The 22552-nt window shown below is 41.9% G+C and overlaps 3 protein-coding genes across 3 annotated transcripts; 1 reads left to right on the forward strand and 2 right to left on the reverse strand.

The window, feature by feature from the left end:
• Positions 1–3452: 3452 nt before the first annotated feature.
• Positions 3453–5745, reverse strand: LOC124260589 (histidine-rich glycoprotein-like; the record flags this gene model as incomplete). Its single annotated transcript, XM_046694911.1, is given in 5 exon segments — positions 3453–3506; positions 3508–3597; positions 4123–4263; positions 4725–5072; positions 5725–5745. Coding segments are annotated over 5 exon segments (654 nt in total), but the record flags the coding sequence as incomplete, so codon positions are not given.
• An 8357-nt stretch (positions 5746–14102) lies between these two features.
• LOC124260590 (angiopoietin-4-like) lies at positions 14103–14777 on the forward strand. Its single transcript, XM_046694912.1, has one exon. It carries the CDS (start codon positions 14103–14105, stop codon positions 14775–14777), a length of 675 nt encoding a protein of 224 aa, XP_046550868.1.
• Positions 14778–20534: 5757 nt separating this feature from the next.
• On the reverse strand, positions 20535–21833 carry LOC124260592 (ankyrin-1-like). The gene has a single exon (XM_046694913.1). The coding sequence runs from the start codon at positions 21831–21833 to the stop codon at positions 20535–20537; it is 1299 nt and encodes a 432-aa protein (XP_046550869.1).
• Between the last annotated feature and the right edge of the window lie 719 nt (positions 21834–22552).

The raw sequence follows: 22552 nt of genomic DNA on the forward strand, positions 1-22552 counted from the left end.
TTGGGTTTGTATAGAGCAGAATGGTCTCACTTATTTCGTATTGTTGTCTACAGTTTTCTGTGCTAATGATTTTATATGTCATCTGTAAGGTTATCGTTGTTTTTAAGAATTAAGAAAGATTGGGGTATTTTTGAAGGACCAAGTCCCGAAAGGTCAGAATATTATAAGCCAATATTAACTGCTCAGACAGCTGTGTAGAAATGTCAGATGTGTAGTTCAACTAGGTCACCATGCTGAAAAGAGTGACTTAGTTCTCATTGTACATCCTCTGCATTCAACGGTGTCATCACCCTCAGATTCCTACCTTATCCTAAATATATCGAGAGAACTGTCTGGCAAACAAATATGCAAATTACCATGATCATATTTCACTGAAGTGTGTAAGAGGATACTAAAATGATCGGTTGGTCAGACTCGCTGACGTGTTATCGGTTCCCAATTCCCTGTTGATCATTGGATTGTCTTGTCCAGACTGGATTATTTACAGACCGCCGCCATATAGCTGGAATATTGCTGAGTGCGGCGTAAAACTAAACTCACTCACTGACTCTCTCACTGAAGTGTCAAAATATACAGAAATGCTCCCTTTATGTGGTCTACGTGCAACATTTCGAGAGTGTTTGGACGTTTGGTTTTCGGTCTGAAACTGTTCTTCCTCTGGCATTCATTTTTTAAAACCTAATCCTTCTTCAGATGACCTAACACATATATACTGGGAGAAACAAATAACGGAACACATGAAATTCAAGTGTTCCTTTAATGTTTTCCATTTTCATCACCAGCTTTGGATAGCACTGTGGGAGGAAATCTGAAAATAAATAAAGGAACACTGCCATGAAGTGGTGTTCCTTCAATGTTTTCCTTCAGTATATTTCATGATCTACTACTTTTGGGGTTTTACCTCCAAATCCTTAAACTGATTTGCAACCACGTAATTAAACTCAATGACGATGTATATTTAGCAAAATGGATATGAAGAATGCAATCTGCTCATGTGTTAGACTTACCCCCCAGCCAAGGAAAACACGCCATTGATGCCGTCAACAGCAACACAACCGTCAACAGCCCGGTCCTCATCGTCAGTCCGTGTCTACAATGGCCAAATGAAGAAAGAAATCAGTTCTCCAAATCAAAGCTAAAATTGAAATCAAATAAATAATTCTGACAGTGATTATTTTTCGGATCCAGGAAATTTCAAAGGGGTGGGGGTGGGGGTGGTGGGGTGGGATGGGGGATGGGGAGATGTCAGGGGCTCGAACCCTTTACCTCCCCTCCTCCCCTCCTCCCCTTTGACCAATGCAAAACCTTTAACTTCAATGTGGTCTTTAGTCATTTTCAAAAGGTGAGGGGTGGGGGTGGGGGTGGGTGGGGTGGGTGGGTCGAATCCCCTGACACCTCACATCCCGCCCCTGTATCCGCCAATGTATCACGTGTAACGTGTTGTGTGTACAGAGTGACATCCTGGGTGATGTGATAAGTGATGGTTTGGGTGATGTGATAAGTGATGTGTTGAGTGATGGGTTGGTTGATGTGATGAGTGATGTGTTTAGTGATGTGTTGGGCGATGTGAGGAGTGATGGGTTGGATGATGTGCTGAGTGATGGGTTGGGTGATGTGCTGAGTGATGGGTTGGTTGATGTGATGAGTGATGGGTTGGGTGATGTGATGGGTGATGTGTTGAGTGATGGGTTGGTTGATGTGATGGGTTGGTTGATGTGATGGGTGATCTGATGAGTGATGGGATGGGTGATCTGATGAGTGATGGGTTGGTTGATGTGATAGGTCGGGTGATGGGATGGGTGATGTGTTGAGTGATGGGTTGGGTTTGGTGATGTGTTGGGTGATGTGATGAGTGATGGGTTGATTAATGTGATGAGTGATGGGTTGGCTGATGTGATGGGTGATGTGATGAATGATGGGTTGGGTGATGTGATGGTTGATGTGATGAGTGATGGGTTGGCTGATGTGATGTGTTTGGTGATGTGATGAGTGATGGGTTTAGTGATGTGTTGGGTGATGTGATGAGTGATGGGTTTAGTGATGTGATGAGTGATGGGTTGGATGATGTGATTAGTGATTGGTTGGGTGATGTGATGAGTGATGGGTTGGTTGATGTGTTGGGATGATGTGATGATTGATGATTGGTTGATGTGATGATGATGATGATTGGGTTGGTTGATGTGATGAGTGATGGGTTGGGTGATGTGATGTGAGGTGTGATGAGTGATGGGTTGGGAGATGCGCTGAGTGATGTGTTGGGTGATGTGATGGGAGGTGTGATGATTGATGGGTTGGTTGATGTGATGAGTGATGGGTTGGATGATGTGATAGGTTGGTTGATGTGATGAGTGATAGGTTGGGTGATGTGATGTGTTGGATGATGTGTTGAAGTGATGGGTTGGATGTGATGTGATGAGTGATGGGATGTTGGGTGATGTGATGGGTTGTGATGATGTGTTGGTTGATGTGATGGGTTGATGATGATGGGTTGGGTGATGTGTTGAGTGATGGGTTGGATGTGATGTGATGAGTGATGGGTTGATGTGATGTGTTGGAGTGATGTGATGAGTGATGGGTTGGGTGATGGGTTGGGTGATGGGTTGGGTGATGTGTTGATGTGATGATAGGTTGAGTGATGGGTTGGGTGATGGGTTTGATGTGGTGATATTGAGTGATGGGTTGGGTGATGTGATGAGTGATAGGTTGATTGATGTGATGAGTGATGGGTTGGGTGATATGATGGGTGATTTAATGAGTGATGGGTTGGTTGATGTGATGAGTGATGAGTTGGGTGATGTGATGGGTGATGTGATGAGTGATGGGTTGGTTGATGTGCTGGGTTGGGTGATGTGATGAGTGATGGGTTTAGTGATGTGTTGGGCGATGTGCTGAGTGATGGGTTTGATGATGGGTTGGGTGATGGGTTGGGTGATGTGCTGAGTGATGGGTTGGTTGATGTGATGAGTGATGGGATGGTTGATGCGTTGGGTTGGTTGATGTGATGAGTGATGGGCTAGGGGATGTGTTGGGTGATGTGTTTGGTGATGTGTTGGGTGATGTGATGAGTGATGGGTTGGGTGATGTGATGAGTGATGGGTTGGTTGATGTGATGGGTTCGGGATGTGATGGGATGGGTGATGTGTTGAGAGTGATGGGTTGATAGTTTGTGTGATGTGTTGGGTGATGTGATGAGTGATGATGAGTGATGTGTGGGCTGATGTGATGGGTGATGGGTTTGGTGATGTGTTGGGTGATGTGATGAGTGATGTGTTGGGTTGATGTGATGAGTGATGTGTGTTGGGTGATGTGATTGGGTGATGTGATGAGTGATGTGTTGGGTGATGTGTTGGGTGTGATGTGATGGGTGATGTGATGGATGTGATGGTTGGGTGATGTGATGGGTGATGGGTTGGTTGATGTGATGAGTGATGGGTTGGGTGATGTGATTGAGTGATGTTGGGTGATGTGTTGGGTGATGTGATGTGTTGTGTGATGGGATTGGGTGATGTGATGGGTTGGGTGATGTGATGATGTGATGTGTTGGGTGATATGTTGGGTGATGTGTTGGGTGATGGGTTGGGTGATGTGATGTGTTGTCTGATGTTTGGGTGATGTGATGAGTGATGTGGTTGAGTGATGTGATGTTGGGTGATGTGTTGAATGATGGGTTGGGTGATGTGTTGATTGAGGTGATGTGATAATAGTGATGTGTTGGGTGATGTGTTGGGTGATGGGTTGGGTGATGGGTTATGTGGTAAAGGTGAATGTGATAGGTTGTGATGGGTTGGAGTGATGATGTTGAGGTGATGGGTTGAGTGATGGTGTTGATGGGTTGGGTGATGTGTGTGATGGGTTGGGTGATGTGATGGGTGATGTGATGTGGGTGATGTGATGTGATGGGTTAGGTGATGGGTTGTGATGTGATGATGTGATGGGTGATGTGTTGGAGTGATGTGTTGGGTGATGTGTTGAGTGATGTGGTTGGGTGATGGGTGATGGGTTGTGATGGGTGATGATGTGATTGGAGTGATGGGTTGGGTGATGATGGTTGGGTGATGTGTTGGGTGATGGGTTATGTGATGTGATGATGGTGATGGGTGATGTGGGTTGGGTGATGTGTTGATGGTTGATGATGGTTGGGTGGGTGATGGTTGATGTGATGATGAGTGATGGGTTGGGGTGATGGGTTGAGTGATGTGTTGAGTGATGTGTTGAGGGTGATGATGTGGTGATGGGTGATGTGTTGTGTGATGATGATGTTGAGTGATGTGTTGATGATGTGATGTATGATGATGTTGGGTGATGTGATGAGTGATGGTGATGAGTGATGGGTTGGGTGATGTGATGGTTGGGTGATGTGTTGAGTGATGTGGTTGGGTGATGATGATGATGTGAGGTGATGTGTTGGATGATGTTGGGTGATGTGTTGATGTGATGTGTATGATGTGATGTGATTTGGGTGATGTGTTGTGTAATGTGTTGTGTGATGTGTTGGGTGATGTGATTGGGTGATGTGTTGAGTGATGGGTTGGAGTGATGTGTTGATGTGTTGGGTGATGTGATGAGTGATGGGTGATGTGTTGGGTGATGTGTTGTGATGTGTTGAGTGATGTTGAGTTGGGTGATGTGTTGATGATGGGTTGGTGATGGGTTGGGTGATGTGTTGAGTGATGTGGTTGGGTGATGTGTTGAGTGATGTGTTGTGTGATGTGTTGTGGTGATGTGTTGGCTGATGTGTTGTGTGATGTGTTGTGTGATGTGTTAGGTGATGTGTTGGGTGATGTTGTTGGGTGATGATGGTTTGATGTGTTGATAGGTGATGGTTGGTGATGATGATGTGTTATGGGTTGGGTGATGTGTTGGGTGATGGGTTGGGTGATGTGTTGATGAGTGATGGGTTTAGTGATGTGTTGAGTGATGTGTTTGAGTGATGGGTTGCGTGATGTGTTGAGTGATGTGTTGAGTGATGTGTTGAGTGATGTGTTGAGTGATGTGTTGTTTGATGGGTTGAGTAATGGGTTGGGTGATGTGTTGGATGTTGGGTTTAGTGAATTCCAGTGTGAAGTATCTTTCTTATGGGAGTAAGAACGATAATATTCCTGTGTTGACGCAGTCTTCACTGCCACAATGAATAATGGATGTAAGCCAATTGGTTGCAAGCAAGAAAAACAATCAGTGCTATATTTGTATAAAGCGATCACATCCGTAAAGTGAGTGAGTGAGTGAGTGTAGTTTTACACCGCACTCAGCAATATTCCAGTTATATGGCGGCGATCTGTAAATAATCGAGTCTGGACAAGACAATCCAGTGATCAACAGCACGAGCATCGATCTGCGCAATTGGGATACGATGGAATTGTGAACCAAGTCAGCGAACCTGACCACCCGATCCAGTTAGTCGTCTCTTACGACAAGCATGGGTTACTGAAAATCAATATTCTAACCCGGACCTTCACGGGTTGTAATGTCTTAGTAATCAAAACATATTGTTCTGTGTACTTACGAATCTGAGTAGTCTTGCCAATCACTAAATATCAAAGTGAGGGAGAGAGACTTTATACACGCATGGACCAACAGATGTTGTTGGTTGCGTCAACACCATACCGACGTCGCACAAAGACCCTTTGGAATGTGTGAAGGCGTGTTGACAGCCTGGAGTTTAAAGCGAGCCGATACCAACCGTGACCGATAGCTGTTTCATTGTAGTGAGCCAAGAAAACTGACCATAGATCCTTGCAGGAACATAATGGGGTCTCCGTCAATGAGATACGTTTGTACGCATAGTCTTTTCTTACTGTTTATATTCATATGGCCGCGAATGCCAACTCTCTCTAGCTCAATCTATCTTTATCTCAGTTCCATAACGTTATTCATGAATTTATTGTCCTGATGTGTGAGTGAGTGAGTGAGTATGGATTTACGCCGCTTTTAACAATATTCCAACAATATCACATATCAATATCAACATAAGGTTATTATTCTGTAGAATCTAGTTAGATATAAGGTTATCCTGAGGAAAAGATCATCTCAATAAAAAACAATAGAATTATGCCACTGAGGGGCGGGACGTTTATCATAACTATGGTTCCTGCTACAAGTTTGGAAAGAGGTGGAAATGTTGGTGAATACCGAGATGTTCAACGTATTCAAGATATGGAGCGCAGCCTTGACGTTTGTAATAATAATAATAAAATAATAATTCATGTATACTCATGCTAATAATGGTTGTCACCCCCTCCCACCCCAACCCCCACAAACCTCACACCCCCACCCCACACCCCTCTCAAATTAAAAAATTGAAGGGGCTGACAACCATTATTGGCATGAGTATATATAGCGCCTAGTATCCATCTATCTAGTTGCTCGCTGGAGAAATCCTTGTCTTGGTATCTGCGAGTTTCATTCTTTTTGCCATCCACCATCTGATTATTATTACCCCGGATAACCCAAGATGCCTGTGAGGCGCTAGAAGGTTCATAGTCACCTGTGTGCGAAATAGCCACTGGCCAGCAAGCCCATGGTTAGTAAAAATCCAGTCGGGCCAGTAAATCTCCAGTTGCTGGCCCGACTGGCTTGTGAATTTTCATGGGATCATTTTGTAAATATATCACTCTCTCCGACTAGTTAAGTTATAATACACTTTTATGGCCTGATAAAAAAGTTTAGCATGTTAGCAGCTTAATGATGAAACCCGTGTCATGCCGACAATATCTTATTCTCATTTTTTAATCTTTTGCTTAGTTTCTACATTCAAATTTCGGGCTCGTGATTATTTTGTGGGCTAGTAACTTTCAGATATAGCTAGTACGACTACCTAGCATAATTTGGAAATTAGTTCGCACACTGATAGTCACATGACCAATTATCCCACCGAGTACCCATTTTTGGCTGGGTGAACTGAGGCAATTTTAAACAACTTACATGTTTAAAGTGATACCACATATATCCTCTGCGCTTCGTTTCGGGGCAGAACTGACAAGTCAAAACATTGATGACACAACAGTCTCGTTTCCTGCTGACTGGGTTCCGTCCTATTGCGCAACTTCGTTTAACTTCAACTGATTTGTACAGGACCACACACCACCACAAGGTTCAGCATGATTTATATTGCTACTGGTCAATAAAATCTACCAGCAAGTACCTTCTTCGATTGATTAGTGATGAAATATGCGTAAAGACTTGAGTTGGTTTAAAGATCACTCACTGCAAACACTATATTCTGTGGCATTATGCCCGTGCCAGAGGGTGTATCACTGGCGCCAAAATACCAACCATGGCTTTCTAATCAGACAATCCTTTTTTCAAAAAATCAATTCCAACAATATCCTACTGTATGGATTCATGATTGACCCAAGTAAGGTTTGTTAAACGTGTCTTTGAACATATGTTATGCCTTAGGGTGTCAGATTTTTGTTAAGATCAAGCCCGATGTGAAGGTCTTTGGCGTTTTTTAAGTACCAGGGCCTCGATTTTCGAAGATCTCTTAGAGATAAGATAGTCGTAAGTCTATGTTAATTTATGGCACTTACGACTATCTTAGCGCTAAGAGAGCTTCGAAAATCTAGGCCCTGGTGAAAGAAAAGCCTCTAACACGGGTATGGCGGACCTCGATTAGAATCCCCGACGACATATCTCAGCGTCGTCGCAGCGGTACAGAGAGTGTAACGACAATCCTGCAACATCTGTTATTTACCTGCGCCAAGTATATCAATATATCTTTGATCTTGCCGCCTCGTACAATATGTTTATCAAAGAAGCATAAAGGACAACAGACTTATCTCCCTTTGCCCTTTGAAGTATTGAAGCCTTTGTCAGATTGTTCGTAATGTCGAGATGATGGTGCTCAACAAGGGCAGCTAATGGTTCAAAAGGTACATTAAAGAGACGGCAAGGCGGGACAAACGATGCCGACTGAAATATGTTTAATTTTAGTTGTTGTATTGCCTGGGGAAATAGGCTTTGATGAACCTTCTGCGATAGGCTCGGTACTACATCGGCGTTATGGACCTAAAACGCCCTTTGACTTGCTCTTTGTTAAATTGAAATAAATCAAAATATTTATCCATATCCTGTTTTACAAATATATTCATATCTCACCTTATCAAGGTTACCAAATTTGGGACCGCGTTGTCATGGCAAAGAGTGAGTGAGTATGGTTTTACGCCGCTTTTAGGAATATCCCAGCAATATCACCAGAAATGGGCTTCTCACATTGTACCCATGTGGGGAATCGAACCCGGGTCTTCGGCGTGACAGGCGGACGCTTTCACCACCAAGCTACTCCACCGCTCCCATGACAAAGAACCGAAAGTGGACAGAACAGATTGTGTTGTCTAAACAGTCCTGTTTTTCATAGTGAAAGGGTCAATGAATTCTCCTCGACTGCTTCCGGTTGACAAGAGAACTATTCTTATACTAAGTTTGAAACTAACCACATCCAATCTTAGGCATACTCTGCAGTTCGTCAAGGAGGCAAATGCCCTGTGTTAGTACAGCAAACGTACTGCTCCATATAACAGCCTACATTCAGTACACAGTTGTTCTATTTTCTATTGTACCAGTGATCACACTCACTGAAGATGAGGATGAATCTACTACTGCTACTACTACTTCTACTACTGCTGCTACTACTGCTGCTGCTGCTGCTGCTACTACTACTGCTGCTGCTGCTGCTGCTGCTGGGGCGGTGGGATAGCCCAGTGGTTAAAGCGTTTGTTCAAAGACCCGGGTTCGATTCCCCACATGGGTACAATGTGTGAAGCCCATTTCTTGGGTCCCCTGCCGCGAAATTGCTGGAATATTGCTAAGTGCGGCGTAAAACTAGACTCACTCACTAACTTCTCCTCCTGTTGACGCTGCCGCTACTACTAATACCAAATACTACTACTGCTGCTACTTCTACTAAATACTACTAATACTCCTACTATTGCTGTTGTTGTTACCGTTTCCACAGCTAAACCTCTTTCGACTTCTACTACAACTGCTACCACTACTAAACCCAATTTCTACTGCTAGTATAACTACAACTACTTTGCATATCGTTCAGATATATCCACGTTGTGACATTCTAGCCATGCGCGTACATTCATGTGCACCTTTAATTACGGACCGCCTCCGTGATGTAGTGGTTAGAGCGTCCGCCCGGAGAGCAGAAAGTCGCGGGTTCGATCCCCGGCCGCGTCATACCAAAAGATGTTAAAATATGGTACTTGTTGGTCCCTGCCTGGCGCTCGGCATTAATGGATACATCAAGGACTGGTCGGCTCGGAGTCAGTATAATGTGTCTGAGTGGGGTATTCATGATTCACTGCGGCATGGTATCTCAGTGGGCTAGCACTATAAAACCAGCTTAAGTCTGGGCTAGTACAAGCAGCCGCACATACACACACACGCATGCGCGTCGTCATATGAGCGAAATATTCTCCAGCACGACGTTAAACCCAATTTCACCTCACCTCACCTTTAATTACGATAAAAACAACCATAATTTTGAGTTATTAGCAAAACCGTTTACAGTTTTCTTTCATGTGTATTAGATAAAGCTCCAGCATCAATACGTGAAATCATTAGATATGAGAAGGATTTAATAACATCTAAAATTCTTTGAAATGTAGATGGGCATTGTGGTAACAGTACATTGTATTTTATGAAATGAGCGTTTTGAAGTCCCTTTATTGCTTTGATCTATAAGGTAAACTTGGTCAATATAACATTTAAACATTCTTTCATGCTTGCATTAAGCTATTTTATACTCATACAAAGGATATGCACAAATCAATCTCATTTAAGTGACATGTGTTCTCGCCACAGCGACAAATACATCTGAATTACGGGCCATGTCAAAACGACCTTTCATACGACCAATCATAGCGCTGCTTGTCAGGCAAGAAAACCCTGAAGTTTATCGTGCAACCTGGTACGTATGGAATACTGTAAGGGACATTCTCGCGATCTCGCATTCTCGCGATCTCGACCTTTGGAAACAAGCTAAAAATGCCAAAAGTGCGAGAATGCGAGATCGCGAGAACGCGAGATTTTGGCCAAATCTCGCGTTCTCGCGATCTCGCATTCTCGCACTTTTAGCATTTTGACCTTGTTTCCAAAGGTGGAGATCGCGAGAATGCGAGATCGCGAATATGTACAGTATTCCATAGGTACGGATGTTCCGAACGGCAGTTTCGTAAAACCTCGCTTCGTTGGGGTAAACATTTGAACGGTGTTGAGATTGATCGCCCGCGGGGAGTACTACCAAACAATCTCGACTATCTACTTAACATTATTTCAGAATTTATTTTGTAAAGTTTATCAAATTCTGAATAGAGAACTTTGTCAAGATGTATTTCAGTGGTAGTCTGGTTAAAACTAGCGCCAAATAACTCGAAAGGTGTGTTTTCTGAATGGCTAATGTGGAATGTTTGATAGTCTTTCATTGGTGGGCTGAAGTTCGCTAGAGGTCATTCTTGCGTGACCTAGATGTTCTTAGATCTTTGTCTAACGGTAGTGAAAAGTCCGATATGGTCTAATGACTTATGTGTATTCAATACTATTCGATATCCAGCAGACACATGTCATTGGTTCCCAATTGCGCAGATCGATGATCATGCTGTTGATCACTGGATTGTCTGGTCCAGACTCGATCATTTACAGACCGCCGCCGTATAGCTGGAATATTGCTAAGTGCGACGTAAAACTAAACTCACTCACTCCCGATATGCAGCATAAAATGACCCCATGTGCTAATTTATGATCTTCGTCTCCATCGCATAAACGATAACAATTTTAGAATATTAATCAACTTCAAATAATTCAGGGAAAAAGCACTTTTGTACAAGTGTTAACGTTAAAAATTCACATTTTCTTAAAATGTATAAATTATATAATTTATACAAATCTTCCTCTTTTGTTTCGTTCCAAACCAATCTGTATCGTTTGAGACTGAATAACACATGATCATGAAAATACAGACCCTGAAGGTACACTCGATCAATAATGCATTTATTTGCTTTTAATATGTCTTGCACTAAGCATAGATTTACTATTCACCATTCACATCGACCTTTGTCGCAGTAAGTATGGTCTTCAAGTGTTTTGTTAGTACGAGCCTTTTCCGGCACAATTCGTATTCGAAGTTTTCGACAAAGTAAACCACAGCAGACACAAGGTGAATCGTAATGGCTTTCTGGGAGTGGTTTAACTGAAGCATTGAAGTAGTGATTCATCATCTAGTTCTTGGGCGGCATCGTTGGCAACCGTCTTCGTGAGCTTCATTTTCTCGTCATCATGTTGGGACGTAAGGTCGGAGTTTGGGTGTTTATTATTTTCCATTCGGTTTTGTCGGACAATGTGTCATTCCAATCGTTGGGGAGCTGCAGCAGGGACTACAAGTTTGTGACAAACGTGAATGTCGCGACGACGGCAGCATCGACGATAGACTGTCTGAGGCGATGTGCACAACACGCATGGTGCAGTGGAGCAAACATTTGTCTGCTTCCTGGTCATGCAAAATTACAATGTGAATTACTGGCATCCACTTCCGGTCAGTCATGTGGTCATCTTCAGGCAGAACCCGGATGTTCCTATAGGGAAAAGGTGAATTGAAGTCAAGAATTTGTTTTACATTAGTTATGTCACAGCTGTATTGGATGATTACCCTCTGTAATAGAGCTTAAACCTACTCTTTTGTCTTTGACGTAGAATGTACAAGACTTGAATATATATATATATATATATGTATAGTCCATGATCAAACTGAGGATAGCAGGAATGCGGTCACAGGCCTTTATGAAAGAAACGAAACATTTAACTTTTAAAATATATATATATATATATATATATAGTCCATGATCAAACTGAGGATACCAGGAATGCGGTCACAAGCCTTTATGAAAGAAACGAAACATTTAACTTTTAAAAATATATATATATATATATATGTATAGTCCATGATCAAACTGAGGATAGCAAGAATGCGGTCACAGGCCTTTATGAAAGAAACGAAACATTTAACTTTTAAAATATATATATATATATATATGTATAGTCCATGATCAAACTGAGGATAGCAGGAATGCGGTCACAGGCCTTTATGAAAGAAACGAAACATTTAACTTTTAAAATATATATATATATATATATATATAGTCCATGATCAAACTGAGGATAGCAGGAATGCGGTCACAGGCCTTTATGAAAGAAACGAAACATTTAACTTTTAAAATATATATATATATATATATAGTCCATGATCAAACTGAGGATAGCAGGAATGCGGTCACAGGCCTTTATGAAAGAAACGAAACATTTAACTTTTAAAATATATATATATATATATATAGTCCATGATCAAACTGAGGATAGCAGGAATGCGGTCACAAGCCTTTATGAAAGAAACGAAACATTTAACTTTTAAAATATATATATATATATATATATAGTCCATGATCAAACTGAGGATAGCAGGAATGCGGTCACAAGCCTTTATGAAAGAAACGAAACATTTAACTTTTAATATATATATATATATATATATATATATATATATATATATATATATAGTCCATGATCAAACTGAGGATAGCAGGAATGCGGTCACAAGCCTTTTATGAAAGAAACGAAACATTTAACCTTTAAAATATATATATATATATATATAGTCCATGATCAAACTGAGGATACCAGGAATGCGGTCACAGGCCTCTATGAAAGAAACGAAACATTTAACTTTTAAAAACATGTAACTGAAAAATTTGTGTTTTCGAGAAATTGACAACTTACTGATCACAAATACAAACTGAATTTTGTTTCTATTCACTAAACTTCTTTAAATGGCATTTAGAAGCTGTTATGATGAAGAGGAACCATTTTTATCATCATCACGTGCTTGATAACGGTGTCAGCATCAACTGTGAAACGTCGCATCTATTGCAATATGGAAATTGTCTATCCATAAAAAATGTTTCTCTATTCTTATCGTTGAATTAAGTATGTTATATTTGAAGTACACATCCAGTCGTCTTATTTCTCAAGGTTGTACATATTGCACGTTAGTAGCTTAACTACATTTTGTTATTAATTGTCTGATTGTTTTCATTATTTGTCAGGTTCCAGAGAACCCGTGTCAGAATGGCGGAACATACTTGGTGAATACTGCCACATGTATTTGTGTGTTTGGGTTCACGGGGCATGTTTGTGAGCGCCGTTATTACGGTAGGTAACAGAACGGTCTCTATACGTTATCGTTATACATTCTAAGACTGAAAGGTTTCATTTGTACTTACCATAGTCCATAGTGAGGTGAGGTGAGGTGAAATTGGGTTTACGTCGTGCTGGAGAATATTTCGCTCATATGACGACGTGCAGGCGTGTGTATGTGTATGTGCGGCTGCTTGTACTAGCCCAGACTGAAGCTGGTTTTATAGTGCCAACCCACTGAGATACCACGCCGCAGTGAAACATGAATACCCCACTCAGACACATTATACTGACTCCGAGCCGACCAGTCCTTGTTACACCCATTAATGCCAAGCGCCAGGCAGGGACCAACAAGTACCATATTTTAACGTCTTTTGGTATGACGCGGTCGGGCATCGAACCCGCGACTTTTCGCTCTCCGGGCGGACGCTCTAACCACTACACCACGGAGGCGGTCATAGTCCATAGAAGATATTGAGACTGATAAATTTAATATATGCATGTTTCAAGATGTTGGGTCTCAGAACCACATACATTGATTAACGATTGAGGATGGTATTACGCCACTTTTAGCAATTCCAGGAATATCACGTCTGAGACACCAAAAATGGGCCTCAGCAATTTTATAATTGTGGGGAATCGAACGCAGGTCTTCGACGTGAGGAGCGAACGCTTCAACAACTAGGCTACCCCACCGCCGCCGATAAGAATAACATGCAAGGTAGTTTAACGTCGCGTTGATTAATATGTATTAAGCTTGTGTTAGTGCATGGATGCTTGCAGTAGTTCAGACTACTACCGGTTTCATAGAGCTGGGTCGCTGACATGTTATACGATTCTGAAGCAGCTGTCTGATTGCTCACTGACTGAATTCCATAAATGAATGTCTCCGTTGCTTGTATATACACGTTATGACGTTATTCCTCTTTTCAGATTGTTCCGAGGCCTATTTGATGGGAGAGCGAGTTGCCAGTGACATCACCCCCCTTGTCATTCAGCCCTTGACTTCCCCATCCCCCTTCACAGTGTCGTGCTACCTCGCCTGGGGCGGCTTCACCTACATCGAAAAACGGATGGGAGGCGGTTGTCCCGAAGTCGACTTCAACAGGACGTGGGCGGAACTGAAACACTTTGTGGGAGATGTGACGTGTTCGTATTGGCTCGGCTTGGAGCACATCCACCAGCTTACCAGCCAGAACACCTACATGTTAGACATGTACATCACAGCACCCGGTGGTTTCGGGGGTCACGCCCTCTACTCGGACTTTCGCCTTGGCAGCGAAGGTCAAGGTTACAAGTTCAAATATAACACTTACGTTCAACATGGATACCCAGCCGATGATGGATTTACATATGGAAGTAACAACGGTGTAAATGGCTTCAACTTCTCAACTCTGGATCGCCCTGACCCTAGTGGGTGTGTCAGCAGTGGCGCCGCCTGGTGGTATGGTTCAGGCTGCCCGGAAGTGAACCTCCACCTGCCCATGAAGACCGGTGGGGTCTCTGACCCAGCTACGTGGGTAGATGATGGATCCCAGATAGAAGTAACCACACTTGTGGCTCAGCTGTCTACAGTATGGCCTTGACGTCGGTAGACTGATCATACACTACTCAAAAGAAGTTAAGGATATGACTTGAACTGTAGTATTAAGAAAAAATCGGATGATCCTTAATTACAGAATACTGCGACTCCTTCATACGGATGAATATCCGATTCTAAGACACACTAACGCACGTACGAGCCCACGAACGCACACACGCATAATATCAAGTAGTCAGAGGCACATAGGATATATACACTCAGGTTTGGTTTATTGGTCCTGCGTTCACATCGATTAGATTCGAGTGTTTTCTGATTAGACATTTCTTGTCGATAATTGGTTATGAAGGGATGCAGATTTACTGATAGAGCTTGAAGCAATATTCATCCATTCATAATTGATCGTCTCCTAATGTGTCATTTGCTTTGTTGTTATTAAATCTTATGTTTTGTGCTTTCAGTTTGCCCTAAAATATAAAATACATTTTCCATCCGCGTTTGGTCAACATTTAATTCGATAGTTGATCATGATATTTTGGTCTTTTGTTCCTAGTTCCATTATTACGTCCTTCTTAGTTTACATTCAGACTAGACAATATCTCTGATACCTCCTGTCCCCCTTGTATGTATGGAGACAGTCCCTACCAAATCATAAGGAGGTTTACAATAGGATTCATTAACATAATTTAGTATCACTGAAAATCTTATAGTATCTGCATAAAGTTTGAAGTTTCGATAGTTTGGCTTTGATAGTATTTTATTGAACAATTTTTTAGATATACGTGAATACATTTTTGACTTAGTGTAATAAACGAATCGAAGTCATATATATTTATCTATTATTTCAAAAAGTATTTATTTTCCAATCTAGATTAAACTGACGGCCAAATAAAGGTCAGCTCAGAAAACATAGTTCGGCACGTAACATTACCTTAAATGATCACTCCTCGATACATGACACGCACATACTATCCGGCACACAGAACACAGTGTGAACACAGAACCGGAAGCGACTGGGGTAATGGAGGCGAAGAACGGTTTGACATGCCACGAGTGGCGCTTATAATGTTGAATTTAATATATTTACGATAGTAAGTATTTAATGTGAGGTTGGAAATCTGAGAGCACAACCCTGTGAGGAAATGGGCGTCTACCTTTGATGGTGGCGATATTTCATTTTGATATTAAAAATATTTTACGAACCTAAGCGAGGGAAGTACGCTGTCAACCTTTGCTCGCTTCGCTCGCATATAATAAGACTGGTAAGTTCTCTTTGTTGCGCAACCCTATTTGCGCTACAGTTTGCCTGTGCACAGAAAACGTCATTTGTCTGATAACGTCACGTGGGATATGTCGCCATTCTTCCAGGAGTGCCTGTATCAGTTCTTATTGGCTGGGGGGCGGCGGGGTAGCCTTGTGGTTAAAGCGTTCGCTCGTCACGTCAAAAACCCGGGTTCAATTCCCCACATGAGTACAATGTGTGAAGCCCATTTCTGGTGTCCCCCGCCGTGATATTGCTGGAATATTGTTAAAAGCGGCGTAAAACTCAACTCACTCACTCACACTCTTATTTGGTGGCTTGAGGTCGTGGTTGCTGTCCGTGACAACCTGGAGGTATTCTATGGGGACGTCAGTGGATGGTGCGCGCTACGTCAACACGTAGCGTTGTTGGCTGCAAGGACGTTACGCGATAACTCGGACTGGTATTTTGTCATGACACCACGTGGAATTGTTGCAGAATTGGTATAACAATTGGAGGGAGACTGTCATTCATGGCACGCTGAGCTGTCCGATTTCCTTCACGAACACCACTTGAATCTCAGATACGGTCCTTGTTTTATGCAGTGGAAGCGTCAATAAAGAATCAGCACTTCAAATATTCTTCTTAAGTACTGCGTTAGTTGAGTATACGCCCTCTGGGGTTCTCTTCGTACTGCGTTCTATTGTAGAATACAAATATTTCTATGTTTGAGTGCTTCGCTAAGAAAAATCAATGATGGCGAGGACAATAGAATATGTTTTATCAAACACGTTTTCCGACATCGTTCTCCTCAGTTTTAAGAACGCACGACTCCCGAGTACTATTCGAGCACCTGCTCTCGTGGTGACAATGTTCTGGTAAGTATATATGACGGGTGCACACATACAATCTGCATCCCTTGACCTTGCCGGACTGACGGGCATGGTCGAGTCAATAGGAGATGAAATCGAATAAGATTCATCGAGTGCACAAATACAAATCAAGGACTTTTTTGTACTTAAATAAATAATATTGTTAAGTACGTGTATTTATGTGTTCCTCAATTATTGATGGAGACACGGTTACCAAGGTCGCGAAAGGCGTCAGACGTTATTTTTGGGTAACTTTAGTCTCAGATATACGTATGCTAATAATTCCTTCCTCCGGTTTCATATGTTAGTCCACTGCATGCTCAACACAGCCGCGGGGCGGTGGGGTAGCCTAGTGGTTAAAGCGTTAGCTCGTCACGCCGAAGACCCGGGTTCGATTCCCCACATGGGTACAATGTGTGAAGCCCATTTCTGGTGTCCCCCGCCGTGATATTGCTGGAATATTGCTAAAAGCGGCGTAAAACTAAAACTCAGTCAGTCAGTACTGCTAGGGGCAATGAATATGTCAACAGTGTCAAGCTGGGGAATCGAACCCGGGTCTTCGGCGTGACGACGCAACGCTTTAACCGGTGACCTCCCAAAAGTTAGACGTCCCAAAAGTTAGACGCGTTAAAGCAACAAAGGTTATGGTTGGTTGCACTGAGGTTCACTACACTGTTACCTTCGTTAATTAATGTACTACTCCAAATATACTAATCCAAACACAAAGAGAAGCTGGATCATGACAATGACTTTATTTGACATGAAACAAAACAATTTGATTGTATTTTTGTTATATGTTACTTTACAACCAACCTATGTTTAAAAACGTAATTATTAGGTGAATAATGATGAACATAATAAAATGTTAAAAAATGAGTTAAAGTAAAAAGAACATATATACATATGTATAACAATTAAGTGGTAAAAAGTGGAATTATTGTATTATTGTTTTTGTTTCTAGATTGTTTGATATAATTTTGTATGAATACGATATTTAGTGATTGTTTTAATTAATTTGGGGTTTGTTAGAATGTTGAGATCAGAAGAGTTAGCATTATTGAGGTACTGTTTTAAAGCATTGGTAAATGGGGTTCTTTGTTTATTATATTTTGAGCAGTTAAAGATAGTGTGGGCTATTGTTTCAGGAATTTGGCAAGTGATACATTTGCCGTTTGGATGAAGGTTGATTTTGTGTAGATAGTGTTGAATTTGGTAGAGTGGATAATGTTTTCCTATTATTTGCCAGTTATAATTGAATGTTAACCCTACATCCTGTACTTATCTCTCTCTATATTTTATATTGTTGATGCTGGAAAAACAATGCTAGGAAGGAAGTCACTCCTTTAGGTGAATGGAAACTCAACAACATAAAAAAATGTATAATCATGTTTTGATCAAAGTGAACATTGTAAAAACAAGCATGCAAAATCTATAATCTTGTTTTGATCAAAGTGAACATTGTGAAAACACATTTGGAGAACCCAGTCAACATTAATATTCTGATCAAAGTATTTCTGTACAAACGTGAAAACCATCTCGTTGGTGTATGGGGCAGGTTCATTATATCAGTGGGTAAGACAAGGTTGTAATCACAGTCACGCCTGATTTATTTGTCTGACTTTTGGGACGTCTAACTTTTGGGAGTAAACCCTTTAACCACTAGGCTACATCGCAGTAGAGAGTGGGTGAGTGAGTTTGGATTTACACCGCTTTTAGCAATATTCCCGCAATATCATGGCGGCTTCACACATTGTACCCATGTGGAGAATCGAACCAAGGTCTTAGGCGTGATGAGCCAACACTTTTTATTATAGGATATTTATATAGCGCACATATCCACACACTAGTGCATGCTCAAGGCGCTGTTATTTTCCCCCTCGATCATTGGAAGTCAATCTCAACGGCACATCGTATTATCAGTCTCAACTCCCTGGGGAGTATACAACTCTTGCTGCCACAAGGCGCACCGAGTTATTGTGGCTTTCTCATCCTAACGAGGCCAGCCCACCGCCCCAGTAGTAGAGGGAAAATACAACGGAATACTCGTATGTGTAATTGTAATGAAGCAGCATGAACTGATTATGTACTTAGTGAAATGTTTCAATGCAGCCTTGTTTCATATTTACTTGTATTATAACAACGTATGGTATGGATTCGCAACATTTTAAGTGGTTACAACACGACGTTTCTGGGATACTTATTGCCCCTTCATCCCGTTATTGTTCAGTCCCCTATATGACTGATGGACAAACGCAACTATGGCAAATAATGTGTTGTTTGTAGCTTAACGCGGCACTCAGCATTATTCCAGCTATATGGCGGCGTTCTGTAAACAATCGAGTAACCGAACCAGGGATTGATATCATGAGCATCGATCTAAGCGATTTCAAAACGACATGCGTTAACAAGTCAGCGAGTCTGACCCTCTTATCCCTCTTACGACAAGCATGTGTTGCTGAAGACCAATTCTAACCCGGGCCTTCACGAGTTAATATAATATTAATGCTGATAACTATCGAGGAGAAACTGTATGGGGTTCTATTTGTAAAATGTCCCCCGCCGTGATATTGCTGGAATATTGCTAAAAGTGGCGTAAAACCAAACTCACTCACTCACTCACTCTATTTGTAAAGTATATATCCTGACTGTTACTAGCAGAATGACGTTTTGGTCTGATGCAATAGGAAGCAATGACAATAAAAACAGGGAGGGTTTCGAGATGGATATTCCATAATGTTTCCAGTTTACAAGCATTAACTGTAAAATATGTCTCTAAAAGGGGAGGTAAATTACGTGCAGGCTTCATTGATTTCTCTTAGGCCTTTATTCGGTTCAAAGAAATAAGTACATGTTTGGAAACCATCTGAGGGCAAAATCATTTTAACTCATTTACGAGTAAGTTGAATCTTGTTTTCGCCTCTGGTATAATAACATTACAAGCATGCTTTGTTGCTCTTTGGCATCGCATCGGGCTATACCTGTTATGGTATATAAACCAATCACATTTTTTTGTATGAACACGACATGTAAAAATGATAATCTGTTATGTCGCGGATTAAAGTATTGCTTGTACTTTAAGCAGAGTCCCCTGCCATGTTCTCCGACTCTGCGCTAGCTAAGAGCATCAATCTCTTACGTCAAATGAACATTTTAGAAAATTATTGCGCCAAGAAGTCACAGTCTGTCAAGTTATTGTTGTAAAGATTAGGGCTGTAACGATGCATCGAACTATCGATGGATTGCAATTGTTGAATCTCCGATAGCAATTAATCGATGGTAGAAAGGAAAAATATCGATGCGTATGTGTGACAATCGATAGTTTAGTAATTGACTTCCGATGATGCGCAGTGCAAAATACAGGAAGTACCAGATTCGTTCACTTTGATATATATCAACAGACACAGACACAGGACACTGATCAGGATGTATATTTTATGTGGGCAATATTCAGAACACACACCTTTAATCAGTGTATGAAATAAGCAAAAACCCTAGCCAGACATCAGAGTTGGTAACTTTAAAATGTTACCAGCCCCAAATGGATTTTACCAGTCCTGACACCAACATATGGTGAATTTACTGTTGTATGGAACATTTTTACTAGACCATCGGGCTGGCCAGCTGTAGGTTTAGACCGTCCGTAAGAAATCTCGGGCGGTCGGTCGGGCCTAATTTATACACTGCTTTAATCCTACCATTTCCTTCTTTTGCCGGTTTTGCAGTGATAACAAGGTACATGTCGAAGCTCCACAAAGTTTTTCAGTTTCAGAGGCAATGGAAGAAAGTCTACACCGGCCTGAACCCGCTGCCCTAAGCAGTCCCGTACCTCAAAACAAGCCAGTTCCTTCAGACTCCGAGGTGTACACACAAAGGTCTTTAGTTGGTCCATCTTAAGCTGCCACGCAGCCTCCGGAGCTCTTAGTGGCAGATCGTACAGGTGGTCGTAGTCGTGGTCGTCGCCGTCGTCGGCATCGTCTTCGTCATACATCTCCAATTCAAATGTCGGGTCGTACCCTGCGTTGATGAACAGGTCCGTAATGTTCACATTCCTTGCATAGAGCCCCAAAATAAATGCTGTATGGTAGACGCTATTCATGGGCAACATGTCCACGTTGAGTTCGACAACGAGGAAGCGTACTACGTCGTAGAAACCGTGTCTCACGGCCTGGTGTAACGGCGTCCATTCCCTCACATCTGGACTTTCGGGATCAGCTCCACGAGAATGTAAAAACTTGGCCATGTCAACATTCCGGTTATAAACTGCCACGAAAAAAGGAGTCTGTTCTCTCTCGTCTGTTGAATTCACGTCTGCCCCAGCGTCTATGAGATCTCGCGCTATTTCAAGACATCCGTGACTTGCGGCAATGTGTAGTGGGGTTGTGCCGTTTTTGTCACATGAATTAACATCCACACTTTGAGTTACTAAGTACTGGACAATATCACGCTGTTTCTTGTCAACAACAACTGACAGCAGAGATAATTCTTGTTTCCCAATAGTGATATCAACGGACACTCCATGACCTATAAAGTACTTAATAATGTCTAATCTCCCCTGATTAACAGCGTACGATATCGGAGATATCCCAGTCGCCTTCCAATCAACACCGTCCACGCCATACTGTTCAACAAGGCACTTGACAACGCTCACATGTCCCCCCAAACACGCTATATGAATGGGGAAGACGAAATTACATAGTTCTGTTTCATAGTTCGTTTCGTCTAAGCTGAACCCTAAATAGATCAAACATTTCACCATTTCAGGGTCCCCACACTGGGCTGCGACCCCCACGGGAAAATAGTCCTGGCGCTTCACGGAGGAGTAACAAAACCGCCGATAGTAAGCTGGGGGATACATGTGTTTTGTTTGAACATACCGCTTCACGGCGCACAGATCGCCCTGTCGGATCAACGAGTTGAGTTTGGCTATATGTTGGTAATCTTTATCTGTAATCTGTATGACTTCTGTTGTTAAATTACCTTCGGTGAACATGTTGATGAATTCTTAGTCTTGTGTTTGTCTGTTACGGTTGGTATTTCCGCGTGGACAACACACGTGAGTCATCACAACACACCGTCTTCCGGGATAGGCCTGAGACGCTACGTGCTGGGACTGCGAGGTTGGTTTTATCGCTTAGTGTGACTTGAGCTATTTATAGGACGTAGCGACAACGCGAGTGTTCTTTGTTCTCACCCTGGCTCCTTTGCGCGCTTAAAACTGGCACGTGTGCTATTCGATTGCGCTATAAATAACCGTATCTTTTCATACTAAAGGATAAACATTGAAACGTCGCTGGATTTGTTTCACATGCATACGTGCTCTTGAAATTTACACCGCAAAAAACGTTTCAATAAGAACATACAGTGATTTTGCGTAATTTTATCTTGTTTGCTGTTTATTTGTATGAAAACTCAAATGGAAATTTACATTTAGCGATTAAAATGTAGAGATATACATCGAGATCAGCAGTTTTGACAAGGATATATTCTTATCGTAAATGGCAGCCCTGTGACAATTGTGACAATAGTTCGATTCTCTTTATTATATAAAAAGTTTGATTTTATGTTTAAGATGTTTACGAAAATAGATATGTATTATTTATATGGAGAATCACTTATCAGACCGCAGACTAGTTTATTATAACGCATATCCACAGCAGCAGCAGCAGCAGCAGCAGCAGCAGCAGCAGTAGTAGTAGTTTTGTTTTTTGT

The sequence above is a fragment of the Haliotis rubra genome, unplaced genomic scaffold (genome assembly GCF_003918875.1).
Source record: "Haliotis rubra isolate DU_JTF1 unplaced genomic scaffold, ASM391887v1 Scf77, whole genome shotgun sequence".
Lineage (NCBI taxonomy): Eukaryota > Metazoa > Mollusca > Gastropoda > Lepetellida > Haliotidae > Haliotis > Haliotis rubra.